This window comes from Alosa alosa, chromosome 8 (genome assembly GCF_017589495.1).
Source record: "Alosa alosa isolate M-15738 ecotype Scorff River chromosome 8, AALO_Geno_1.1, whole genome shotgun sequence".
Classification (NCBI taxonomy): Eukaryota; Metazoa; Chordata; class Actinopteri; order Clupeiformes; family Clupeidae; genus Alosa; species Alosa alosa.
Window position 1 is genome coordinate 27,074,642 of NC_063196.1, and position 14,139 is coordinate 27,088,780.

The 14,139-nt window shown below is 43.5% G+C and overlaps 1 protein-coding gene across 2 annotated transcripts in view; it reads left to right on the forward strand.

Moving 5' to 3' along the window:
- ppp2r5a (protein phosphatase 2, regulatory subunit B', alpha isoform) overlaps window positions 1-14,139 on the forward strand; it is a 71,045-nt gene that overhangs the window by 24,170 nt on the left and 32,736 nt on the right. For both annotated transcript variants that reach the window (XM_048250073.1, XM_048250072.1), the window contains exon 2: window positions 10,308-10,504. In XM_048250073.1, the coding sequence (XP_048106030.1) occupies window positions 10,308-10,504 (197 nt within the window). The remainder of the gene's footprint in view (window positions 1-10,307; window positions 10,505-14,139) is intronic.

Here is a 14,139-nt window from a genome sequence, read left to right on the forward strand (position 1 = left end):
CTATATGAAATAGTGTGTGACCAGTCAAGAACCGGTATCAATTCTGTGTCATTGACTTTGATGACTGACCTTCATTATATGGTCTTTGAATGTGCATGGTTTATGAATGTAAAACTATGCTCAAGGGCCTTTGTGGCTGAACTATCGTCCAATTCAGAGAGATGTTCTTGACGTTGGTCAAGACTGTAGGTCACAGGTGACCTCTAATGTGACTATAGACACTTCTAATGTGAACCATGATCATGTCTATTAAAAGGCCCGATGAGCTCTGTCTAGCACTGTTATATCCAGGAGAGGGGCCCCGTCCCATCCCATCCCAAAATAACTTTTCCTTATCTGATTTTATTGTTATATTTTTTTTAGTCCTGCCTATCCATTAACTAGATTACTGCAAGCAACAAAGCCCTGCCTCTCGCATGACTCACAGAATTATGAGCTAAAAGGATTTGAGTCTCGCCTCTCTCTCTCTCCTCCATCATTCTTGTTTGTCTCCTTCACTCTTTTTAATCTCCAGGGCCCTCTATCCCAGGTCTGTTGTTTTGTTTAGCCTATGCAACCACTTTCTTCTCTCTGTCTCTCTCTCTCTCTCTCTCTCTCTCTCTCTCTCTCTCTCTCTCTCTCTCTCTCTCTCTCTCTTTCTCTCTCTTTCTTTCTCTCTCTCTCTCTCTCTCTCTCTCTCTCTCTCTCTTTTCCCTTTCTCTTTCCCTTTCTCTTCCCCCATCTATCTCCCTCACAGTCTCCCATGCACTCTCACACATTGTTCCTTAGGGTAGGGACCTCTAGTCCACTGGGTTCAAGGAGAGAGAAGGAGGGGGGGGGGGGTCTTGACTAGTGTAGTTATGTAACCGAGAATAACCAACATGCACACACATAACACAAGCACACCAGAAATGGGCACACGGCACACTAGCTCTTTGGCAGACCTCACTGAGTGCATTACCAGATAGGGCTGTGCATCGAGAGCGAAATATCGATATGAGGTCTTGCCACTTGTTCAATATATCGTATCGCAACTGCTGCCAAATATCTATTTTTTATTAAAGCATTATGCTGTGCAATTGTCTACAGTTGACTACTGGGATATTTTTCTTTTATTATTTGTCTGTTGAATTATAAGTATAATGTGATCTACATATTATCCAGCTTATACTTTTTTCGGTAAAAAGTATTGCAATGTATCGCAGTATCATACCACAATATATGTATCATGATGCGTATCGTATTGTGAGGTAATACACAGCCCTATTGCCATAGTGCATCATGGGATTGCGGTGGACTACTCTTTGTGTTCTTGCCAGGGATCCCCAGAGCAGTGAGCAGGAAGTGCTGAATGGCTTGACGTCCTGGTTTCTCTTGCCCTGCGTGGACAGCAGTCAGACCCAAAATGCTGAAAGGGCATCAAAGGGGAAGGAGACAGCTGGGCCACAAGTCTGGGGAAAACACGCAGGATGTTGGAGGCCATTCTTATTGTGTCCATCGACCTCCATGGAATCCAAGGGCCTAGTGTCTGTAGACACATATTAGGACACATATAATGCTCACCATTACTAGTCAAGTCAAGTCAAGTTTATTTATATAGCGCATTTCATACACAGAGGTCATTCAATGTGCTTTACATAAACAAAACCAGATATTAATAACAAATAAAAGCATAGAAGGGCAATATAGTCAAAGAATAGTTAAAAGGTAAAGATCATAATAAAAAGAAAACATAAAACACAAGGTAAAATCATTTTAAAAATAAAAAGTAATTAGTAAGCAAAACAAAGGCAAAAAAGTAAAAAAAAAAAAAAAAAGTAATAAAAGACAAGGTAGAATAATTATCAAGGCAGATTCAGAATTTATAACTCGGCACAGTTAGCAGAAAGCATCTGAGAACAGTTTGGTCTTAAGTCTAGATTTAAAACTGGCTACAGTTGGGGCCTTTTTGATGTCATCCGAAAGTTGGTTCCACAGCTGAGCGCGCATAGCAGCTAAAAAGCTGCTTCACCATGTTTAGTTCTAACTGTAGGTTTTACTAGCAGGTTTTCACCTGGGACCTGAGAGGACGAGAAGGTGTGTACTGCTGAAGCATGTCTGACAGGTATTTAGGTCCTGCTCCATTTACTGATTTATAAACAAGCAATAGTGCTTTAAAGTCAATTCTGTGACTTACTGGAAGCCAGTGCAAGGACTTAAGAATTGGAGTAATGTGGTCAGTTCTTTTAGTTTTTGTTAGAATCCTAACTGCTGCATTTTGTATCACCTGAAGCTGTTTAATAGTCTTTTTAGGAAGGCCTGTGAACAGTCCATTGCAGTAATCAACCCTGCTGGAGATAAATGCATGAATGAGTTTTTCTAAGTCATGCTTTGACATCAGCCCTCTGAGTTTGGCAATATTTTTGAGGTGGTAAAAAGCTGATTTAGTTATCGCTTTCATGTGGCTGTTGAAATTTAGATCACTGTCAATTAATACACCAAGATTTTTAACAATATCCTTTGCCTTTTGTGACTCAACTTTTGTAACTCAACACTTTTGTGTCAAGGAGAGTGGCAACCCTAAGTCTTTCCTCCTTTTTACCAAATATAATTACTTCAGTTTTTTCTTTGTTCAGCTGAAGACAATTTTGAGACATCCAGGTGTTGATTTGTTCTATACACTGACACATAGATTCAAGAGGACCATAGTCGTTTGGTGATGGAGCTAAGTGAATTTGTGTGTCATCTGCATAGCTATGATATGAAATCAAATTATTTTGAATGATTTGTCCAAGTGGGAGCATATAGAGGTTGAATAATAGTGGCCCCAAGATCGACCCCTGGGGAACACCACAGGTCAAGGACGTTGGTGTTGAGGTACAGTTTCCGATGGCAACAAAGAAGCTCCTTTCTTGTAGATATGATTTTAGCCAGCTGATAACTATGCCTGTAAATCCAACCCAGTGTTCTAGTCTGTGTAGTAAAATATTGTGACCAACAGTGTCAAATGCTGCACTAAGGTCCAGTAGCACTAGGACTGATGTTTTACCTGAATCTGTGTTGAGGCGTATGTCATTGGAAACTTTAATGAGAGCTGTTTCAGTGCTGTGATTTGCTCGAAAACCAGACTGAAAGTAATCAAAATACCCATTTGATGTTATGAAGGTGGTTAATTGATTAAAGACTACTTTTTCAATAATTTGCCAATAAAAGGTAGATTGGATATGGGCCTGTAATTGTTTAGCATGGAGGCATCCAGGTTATTTTTCTTGAGAAGTGGCTTTACAACAGCTGTTTTCAGTGACTTAGGAAAAGTGCCAGACAGCAGTGATACATTTACAATTTGAAGGACATCCGCCGCTATGAGGTGAAAAACAGTTTTGAAGAAATTGGAAGGCAGAGTGTCTAAGACACATGTGGAAGAGCTGAGATTCTGTACCGTTTTTTCAAGTGTTTCGTAGTCTATCAAGCTGAATTCTGACATCAAGTTTAGTTTCCCTCTGTTTGTTGCTGGAAGTTCAGGTTGTTGAATTTGTAATTGAGCAGATATGTTAAGTCTGATTTTGTCAATTTTACCTTTAAAAAAAGATGAAAACTCATTGCATTTATTAGTTGAGAGAAGTTCAGGCTAATTGTGAGGGGGATTTGTTAACTTATCAACAGTTGAAAATAGAATCTGAGTGTTATTTGAACTTCTATTGATAATGTTAGAAAAGAAAGACTGTCTTGCTTTGCATATTTCAGAGTTATATGTGTGCGGAGCATCTCTTTATGGATTTCATAGTGGATCTGAAGTTTGTATTTCGCCATTTTCTTTTCAGTCTTCCTACACTCTCTTTTTTAGAAGTTTAACTGCTGGATTTTGCCTCCATGGTGCTTTCTGTTTGTCCTTAACTTTCTTGAATTGTAATGGAGCAATGTCATCCATAATGTTTGCCATTTTTGCATTAAAGTGATCAAATAAGTCTTCAGAGTCTGACAGTTGACTTGACTTTAGTGAAAGTGCTTGCTCAAAGAGAGCACTTGTCTGATCATTTATGATTCTCCTTTTTACCATCATAGCTGTGTTTTGAGTGTGTGGGGACATAGACACATCAAAGAACACGCAGAAATGATCAGATAAGGCCAGGTCTTTAACAGCTGTAGAGACATCGAGACCCTTTGTAATAACAAGGTCAAGGGTATGGCCGAGAGAGTGTGTTGGCCCCTGTACATGCTGTGTTAGGGAGAATGTATCGATTAGTGCAATGAATTCCTTGGCATCATTGTTTTCAGGATTATCCACATGCAAGTTTAGATCCCCTGATATAATAAGACAGTCAAACTCTATGCAAACAACTGATAGCAGTTCACCTAGCTCTTCAAGAAAAACTTTAGCTGAATGTTTTGGAGGCCTGTAAATTGTCAGTAATAAAATCTGAGGAGAAGACTTAATGCATGCACACAGATATTCAAATGAAGTAAAGTCACCGAATGACGACTGATTGCACTGAAAAGACGTCTTGAAAATTGTGGCTATCCCCCCACCTCTTTTATTTGCTCTGGTAGCACTCAAAAAAACTGAAATTTGGGGGAGCTGATTCGATGAGAGTAGCAGCACTGTTTGCTTGATCTAACCATGTCTCAGTTAAAAGTAAAAAATCAAGGTTGTGTGTGCAAATTAGATCATAAATTAAGAATGATTTGTTTGAAAGAGATCTGATATTTAGGAGTGCTAGTTTTGCTGTAAGTGTTGGGGAAATATGATCCATGGGGGAAATCTTAGGTTGATGTGGTACGGGTAGGAGATTGGACTGGTTTACCCTATAAGCTTGATGCATTTGTGTTCTATTTCTTGTCAATACAGGAATAGAGAATGTCATGGGCTTACTGGGTCCCGGCATGTTCTCAAAACTACTGTCAGTACCATTTATATTGCAGGGACCCTGAGAATATCATGCAATACAGTCATCATATAATTGTCTGCTGCTGCCATCTGTATTTTCCACTGCACATTCCATGCTATATGCCGGCTGAGAAAATGAACTAAGAGGTTGCTGCTGCTTAAGAGATCCTTCTAAACGGGGAGGGGGAGGGGGTGGAGGTGCCCTTCACTTCTTAGGTGCTAATGATTTTGGGCTAGTAAAACTCTGCATGGCTACTGGTAGCAGTCTCTCCATTTTTGCAGGGAACATCATGTGCTTGGGTGGGGATGGTGATGGGTATTCAGGGGATCCTGTGGAGTTTGAGTGGGTGGTGGGATGACGGGGTGGGGATGGTGATGGGAGATTAGGGGGGTTTTTGTGGCCTGGGGAGTTTGATTGGGTGGGGACGTGATTGGGTGTGGGTGGTGATGGGAAATCAAGGAGGTTGGGGTTGAAAATTGATCCAGAGTCTCCATCTGCCTGCTGAGGTTCTGGGAAGTTTGTTGCAGATGCTCCGCTTTCAGCATGTATTCCAGTAGTGTATTCCATGTTGTTGTGTCTTTGTGGTGACAAGGAGACTACGGAGGTGGGGAGGGGTATTGGTACTGGTGTTACAACATGACCCTTCCTTTCTGATAGCCTCTCAGCAGCTTTGATAGTTAGTTGATTAGTTGATAGATTACTAATTAATGGAGGCTGGTTGTACACTAACCCACACAAGATAAGGAGATAACAAGGCTTTCATGGTTGTTTGTGTAGACATATTGTTTTTGTCTTTATCTGTCACGACTCTTAGTTATGGTGATTGGCACATATCGTCCCATTAGAATTATAAGGTTCTGACATTTTTGTCAAAATTGAGTTGTTTACATATTCTTATTCTGTGACACCTTAAGAAGATGAGGTGAGGTGTTTCTTGTAGTTGTATACATTTTTGAACATTATATCTGAAGAGGTTTGTTCCACTACTAGCAGTATAACTCTATGGAATTCTAAGACTTTCAAGCTCAATATCTCAGAACTACTCAGAACGTAGATAGAACCCTATAATTCTAAGGCGACAATATTTCTCTTTTTTTCACTTGTCTGTTATCCTCCAATGCCATGTGACTTATGCTACTGCAGAGCTGTTTCTGACTTCTCCTTCTCTAAGTCCATAATGATGGGATGGAATCCAGAAGCTAACAGAACATACAGGAGCCTTGTCATAATCTCCCTGTCCATCTGTTGAGAAACCTTCTTGTCTTTATTGCTCTGTCCCTATCGAGAAGCCATTGTGTGCCGAGATTTCAGGACTCCATAAAGGCAGTGCCTTTGATGGTATGGCAGAGATAGCGGGTGTGGCTGAGTGGCTATATTTAGCGAAAGCCACTTTAGTGGGTAGGGCCTCACTGGTAACCCAAGCCTTCCCTTTTCCAGAAATTTCCAAAGAGGAAGGCTACAGTAGCTCATTAAAATGAGAGGATTTTATTTTTCTAGAAATGGCTTTGCTAGTCTTGCCTCTTTTCTCATATGAGAGTAAGTAGCATTATGCATCAGCCAAACTGTCTCCAGTTGACCAGGGCCGTAGTCATAAATAGAAACAGTAATAATGAACTGTGTGTGTGCGGACGTGTGCTTGTTGGCGTGTTGTGTGTGCATGTGCATTTGTCAGCTACATTTGAATACTTAAAAAACTGTCATCATTAGTGATGATATGGTGCATGAGAGGTATGGCAACTCAGCCCTAGGAAAACACACTGCACACTGTCACTGAATTTGACAGATCATATAACACACAGCAATTCTTTGGATATCCTTTTCTCTAAACAAAGGAATTGTGTTTATGGCTGTGAAATGTCTTTTGTTGTGAGGAATTGTGTCCTTGAATTGTGTGATGTGATCTCACAACACAGACAGAAACTGTGGTGTGTGTGTGTGTACACACACACACACACACACACACACCACAGTGTGTGTGTGTGGCATTGGGTTTTTGATGACTTCAGTGCTCAGTCCACTCTATGCTTTCCCCACATGCTCTGAGAGGGATAACTGTAAAACCACACCATTTATAGCCCCAGGAAATGAAAACAAACTGATACACCATATTGGACAAGATGACCAAGGCCACAGCCCCACAGATACAATGGGGTAAAGTAGGCCTATATGACTATATACACCATAAAGACATGCAAGATGTCTTTCATTTGACCTTTGACCTAGGCTACACATTCTGTGGAAAGATGGACGTGAGTCTGTAACCTTGCCGTTCCTAAAGTACTGAAACTAATTGGATCAGACCTTGATGTAGCGGGAAGGAAAGTCTACAAATCAAACGCCTTTTAAGGAGTATTTGCATTGGATTCTGCCCAGGCTGAGCATAAATCTTGATGGATTGAAACACACACACACACACACACACACACACACAGTGGCCTCCAGGGTTGGCCAGTGTAGTCACACAAACGCTTGATAGCCGCCTCCGACATTTCAAGGCTGCGCTGTAGGCAATGGCTTTCCCCTCCACCAGCAAATATTGGTCCTGGAGTATAAATGTGTCTCCCAAAACTGGACCCCGTGGTTGGGCCATCTGGCCGTGAACTGGGCCGTTTAACCAAAGAACACTCAAACGTGTTGGTTTCCATAAATCTTAGAGTCGTGGGAAACCTGAGCAGTCACAGTTGTACGTCTGTCTCAGCAATACATCTCTCTATGAAGTGGAGGTGGAACACATACAAAAGAGTTCAAAGCTCAGTGTTTTTCGCTGATTATTTTTTTTTTCTAGTAGTTTATTGCAAAGAGACAGAATGCATTTAAAGACACACTGGATGCACTGTCTAGACTGGACTTTGTCCTTTGTCTTGATAGACTGGGTTTCTCGTACGGTTAAGGTGAATTGAATTTTCTTTCGCCTTGTCAACAGGACAGTCTGACTCTGGGGAAGGTCAGAGAGGAAGAGCCGGAGAGAAAGACCGTGTCTTTGTCTGGGCTGATGGAGCCAGAGTATCCTGTGACAGACAGTGTTTTCACAGAGCCTTCCTGCACCACTCAGCCACTCCCCGCCCCCTGCCCCCATGCCCCCACTCGCTCCTCAGCTAGCTGCTCTGCTGGAGCGGATTTGCCCTCAGGGCAAAGCCCAGTGGTGGATATGTGTGCGGAGGTTCTCCCAGCCTGTTTTTCAGGTGTGGCAGACAGAGTGGTCAGATCCGTGAGCGGACCGAGGGTGTTGTTTTTAGAGGGATGGCAGGCCTGGGCTCTAGTTTTTCTGTGGCGTAGAGGGGGTGTTGTGTGGTATTGAGTGAGTGTGGGTTTGTGTGTGTGTTGGGCAGGGGTGGGGTGGGGTGGGTTGTTGGCATGGCATGGCTGGCATTCCTTGGGGGGCTGTGGTGGTATGTCGGCCTGAGCCAACAGCTGGCGTACACTTAGTGCACGTTTGAACGACCTCTCCACCTCGAGGGTGTCAGGGCCGTGTGACGGGCAACAAAATCACACACCACTTAAAAGGCTCACCCTCTCTTTCTTTTCTTTTCTTTCTTTCTTTCTCTCTTTCTCTCTCTCTCTCTCTCTCTCTCTCTCTCTCTCTCTCTCTCTCTCTCAATCACTTACTCACTCTCTGTTTCTCTCTCTCTTTCTTTCTTTCTTTCTTTCTTTCTTTCTTTCTTTCTTTCTCTCTCTCTCTCTCTCTCTCTCAATCACTTACTCACTCTCTCTTTCTTTCTTTCTTTCTTTCTTTCTTTCTCTCTCTCTCTCTCTCTCTCTCAATCACTTACTCACTCTCTATGTTTCTCTCTCTCTCTCTGTCTCTCTCACACGCTCTTGCTTTCTCTTTTTATTTTTCCATCCCCTCAACCCTTTTCTCTGTGAAGCTTGTTCGTCTATCTTTTACCTCACTCTTTCCGTCATAGACACGGTTTCTGTCTGTCTGTCTGTCTGTCTGTCTGCCTGCCTGTGCTGCGCTCTGTGTTGGCCATGTGTTTCCTAAGCGGTGGCCAGCCTACAGAGAGAGGCAGGGACTTGCCAGATCAGAGAGGAATTTGGCAATGGTTCCAAGCTCGGAGAGGAAAAGAATGCTAGACTGCCAAAGTTGTAAAAGAATACGAGGGTGGGCAGGATAGAAAGACGACTCGGGCACGAACGCTTGTTTGCTTGCGTATTTATTTATTTATTTATTTATTTATGACTAACATCCTGTTCTGATCCACAAACTACTGTCATGGCAACAAGCAGGGGGAGTGAAAAGTATACTGTATAATGTATAAATGTATAATGTATTGCGAATACTGTATATCGCAATACATATTGAATCTGAATAATGACCATGTCCAAGCCAAAATTCACTCAACAGTTGTCCCTTATAGTTCTTTAACAGCGAAGGCAAAGTCTTAAGAATTGCTTCAATTCAGGAACACGGAGGTCTTAAAAGTAAAATGTAATAATTATATTTCAAATCTAACTTTAACTATAAAACTTAAACATTACATTTTCTGTTGTGTCTTATGGTTTTAGTTTTTTTTTGGTGCCACGTGTATGCAACAGCATCTGCATCAATACATATCAGTAAATGATGATACGTAAGGGATAATGGGCGGCAGCGCGTATGGGTGTTCTGATGCAACCATTTAAAGTTTGCCGAATTAATATAGAAGCGTAATGTCTACTTTGTAGGTGTGCAAATATCTGAAAAATAATTGACGTTCTAAAAAGAGCGCATCACAAAAGGAAATTCAACCAGCATTGGTATAAATAGCATGGTTTCACACTGTGCTTATGATGAATCACTCATGTCATCTGTCTTCCACACTTATAGTTGACTTGCCATCTACCTTTGCGTATCGTCTGTCCATACTGATATTATTCATTTACAGTGTGAGATGTTAGAAAATAACCTGGAACAACTGAAAATGCAATATTAGTAGGCTCATCTCATTAGTAGGCTGCAACTCATAAACGTGCTGGACAGAAAACAGATGTGTGGTTAGTTACCAGTTCTGGTCACATGTGTGACGGCTCAGACTGGTGTTAATGACTGCATTCCACATTAGCCTCGGTACTGGGTTGTGGTTGGGGCTGGGGATGGAGGGGGTGGGGATGGGGGTGGGGCTGATCTAGAGGATTTGGGTTGTAATAGGCCTAAAGAACCACCTGAGTGTATTCAAGGATTTCTTGCCCAGAAGTTAATCAGCTCATTGGGGGGAATATTCTGAATCCCTTGGTTGTTACAGCTTGCCTTATCCTTTTAACAGAGCTAGCTGTTTATCTGAGGTGATTTTACAGCGCAGCGTGGTTATGCAGTGTTGTTTCTCCACCATGTTCGCATACACTGGACACCCCGCACCAGGCCTCACAGTTTTTATTGCTATATAGGGTCTGATCAGATGCGCAACAATCTACTCGGACGACCTCGTAATGAGTAACATGATGTACTCATGATATATGTGTGTGTGTGTGCGTGTTTCCCCTCAGACGCCCCTTCCACCGAGCAGCAGGAGCTGTTTGCGCAGAAGCTGCAGCAGTGCTGCGTGCTCTTTGACTTCATGGACTCGGTGACGGACCTGAAGAGCAAGGAGATCAAGCGCGCCACGCTGACCGAACTGGTGGACTACGTCTCCACCAACCGCGGAGTGCTCACCGAGCAGTCCTACCCCGACATCACACACATGGTCAGTTCCTTCCGCCGTCTGTTGTGATTGTTTGTCGCCATTCGTTTCTATCCTTTGATTTATTATTTTATTGAAAGGTGAAAATTATGTGGGTAGAGCATAACAGGCCAAATAATGGAAAAGGGAAAGTGGAGTGGGCCCTGCGGTGTTCATATGACCAACTTCTATCACTTGGTTCCATGTGTTGGCCACTTCGAGGCTTATGGTAAATGAGAATAGGCATTTGAAAAAAATATATAATGTCCGCAACACTGCTAGTGTTGCGGACATTATATATTTTTTCAAATGAGTATAGTTTTCTTTTGTCCTGCACCTGCCAGAAGGTGGGATGTGCACACTACAACTGTTTGCTGAACGAAATGAGAATAGGCACCCACAGGGACAGCATAGGATTACTGGGCACACTGTGTTGCTGTGGTGGTGGTTGTTGTTGTTGGCTTTGTTTATCAAAGAATCCAGTTCTTAATAGGTGTTACGTTGAGTTGTTCCAAGGCTGGTTCATGGATTGAATTGGTTGAATTACCCCTAGGGATCAATAAAGTATATCTATCTATCATGCCGTCCCCATTATAGTGCACTAAGCAGCGCATGGCAGTGTGTTATGATGAGTGATTCATGCCTCTCTCCACAACAACAGCTATTTACTCTGTCCTTTAGATGCTATCTATTCACACCAGGTTGCCTAGTGCTAGTGCTCTCTCTCTCTACAAATACTAGGACTTCTTTTATTCTATCATAAATGAGCATGTGTCTTGTGAGTGAGTGTGTGTGTGTGAGAGAGAGAGAGTGTGTGTGTGTGAGAGAGAGAGTGTATGAAAGAGAGTGTGAGTAGGAGTGTGAGAGAGCGTGAGAGAGAGAGAGACTAGATGGACATAAGCATGTACTGTTGGGCCTAATTGCTAATCGCTAGTAGCTTACTCAGTTTAAGAGGTAGGCCTCTGTGTTGCCACCGTATACACACATACTAATATTGTAGCTATTCTACTCTCCTTTTTACCCTGTTTACTAAGCTCTCATCCATCTTTGGTATCTCAGGAGTCTGGTGCTAGACTCCTGCATGCCTTGACGGCCCTTCATCACTCCCCTGAGCAGCAACTAAGTATTTGCGTAATGTCACTGGAGTAAACATTTGGAGGGATTATCACGATGATCCGATGGGGTGTGTGTGTGTGTGTGTGTGTGTGTGTGTGTGTGTGTGTGTGTTTTGCCCTGCTTGTTGCTGGATAGGAATGCAGCGGTCAGACAGCCCAGCTGAGTTTCCAGCCCTTAATTAGTCTCCCATTGGACGTTTTCAACCAAAGAGTGTCACACACACACACACACCACCTGCGTGGACTTAGTTGAGTTTCAGTGCTGTGAAGAATGTGTATGTATTTGTGTAATGGAAAGTGAGAATGTGAATGAGAAGGAGAAGGGAAAAATACCTTTCACTGCAAAAAAAAACAAAACCAAAACGAGTTCTCTCCTTTCAGTGAGGGCTTTTGGACTAGGTGTCACCCAAGGCTCCAGCAGAAGGAGGCAGCCGTGGCCTACTGGTTAGCGCTTCGGACTTGTAACCGGAGGGTTGCCTGTTCGAACCCCGACCAGTAGGAACGGGTGAAGTGCCCTTGAGCAAGGCACCTAACCCCTCACTGCTCCCCGAGCGCCACTGTTGTTGCAGGCAGCTCACTGCGCCGGGATTATAGTATAAGTATAAGTATATATACTCTTTTGATCCCGTGAGGGAAATTTGGTCTCTGCATTTATCCCAATCCGTGAATTAGTGAAACACACTCAGCACACAGTGAACACACAGTGAGGTAGACCAACAGGTTTCTATCTTATCTGCATTTCTTCATTAAGCAGACGCTTTTATCCAAAGCGACTTCCATCAATTATATCACCATTGCCATTCCCCCAGAGCAACTCCGGGTTAAGTGCCTTGCTCAAGGGCATAACGGTGGAAGCTGGGAATTGCACCCACAATGCTAGCCCAGCTCCTTAGCCACTACGCTACCACCGCCCCATGTTTCACTGGTCGTGTGGAGCATTGCAATGCTAGCCCAGCTCCTTAGCCACTACGCTACCACCGCCCCATGTTTCACTGGTCGTGTGGAGCATTGCAATGCTAGCCCAGCTCCTTAGCCACTACGCTACCACCGCCCCATGTTTCACTGGTCGTGTGGAGCATTGCAATGCTAGCCCAGCTCCTTAGCCACTACGCTACCACCGCCCCATGTTTCATTGGTCGTGTGGAGCATTGCAATGCTAGCCCAGCTAGCCCAGCTCTTAGCCACTCACGCTACCACCGCCCCATGTTTCACTGGTCGCGGTGGAGCATTGCAATGCTAGCCCAGCTCTAGCCACTCACATACCACCGCCACATGTTTCATTGGTCGTGTGGAGCATTGCAATGCTAGCCCAGCTCCTTAGCCACTACGCTACCACCGCCACATGTTTCATTGGTTGTGTGGAGCATTGCATTAGTGGTCCTCCTTATCACCCCCTCCCCCCTATACCTCCTGCTGATGTTGATCTAGAGTAAATAGGAACAAGGGGAAGCCTTCAGTTACTGCAGCAACAGGAGGAAGACGAGGAGGAGGAGGAGGAAAAGAAGACCGCAGGCACAGTGTGACTCATTACTCAGCGTGGCGCTGCTGTGGTAACGGTTGCCGTGAGTCACACTATAGAATTTCTGTCGGGAATTGAAAGTAGAGTGATGGGGTTGGGGTAGATGATGATGAAGATTAGGATGATGATGGCAACTCTTTTGGTTGATAATCATTCTCTTGTCTCTGACCTCTAGCTGGCTGGCTGTTTGTCTGATAACTCATTGAGCACAAAAATAGCTCATCTTGGCGTCCCAGGTCCTAGTCAGCAGCACATCTTAGGCCCATCCCACCACAGATGCTGAGGCTTTCATCTGTGCAAGAGCTGCCTCTCATATGGTCACTTCCTGTTTTAAGTCAAATAAGGCTCTGCAAACAAGATGGAGGAGAGGAGTCTGACCACAGAAAAGTGAAGTCCTACAGCAGTGGACTGTCAGAAACTGCTATGCTTGGTCCTTCTGATGCCTTCACAAACCTCCCATGGAGTGCTTTTTGATTTTGTCAAATTATTCCACACATTAATATAAATTCAGAAAGTACTTCCAGGGTACCAGAATATTGTCCATTTCTGTATTCTGAACCTCTGAAGGCGGTTTTCCACCGACAGCAAACCCGTTCTTGACCCGGTTCCGTTCAGAATTCTTTGGTGCTATCTAGTGAACCAGCCCGCATTTCCACCAGTTTTGAACCAACCCAGGGTGCGTCATCAACAATGGGTGTTGCATGCAAAACAAAAGTTAATGAGATGCATGAACGGGAGAATGATATGACCGTTGTCCTGTAAAAATCGCAGAAATTAGCTGTGTAAAATGCTAGTTAACGTCTGCAGTCTAGTGCTAGTTGACTAGTTTTGTTTACTCATGGCAACAGTTGATAAGGAAGAAAAACACATGGCTTAAGCCTTCTCCCCTCTGAACGGTAAAGTGACACGCTCACTCCGGTTCGCAGGAAAACCAGCCATTTTCTGGTTCAAGCTCCGAACCAAGGTGCCATGCTCTGAAGCGTTTTTTTGTTTGGTCGAAATGCTCCGAACGGTTCAAATGTTGG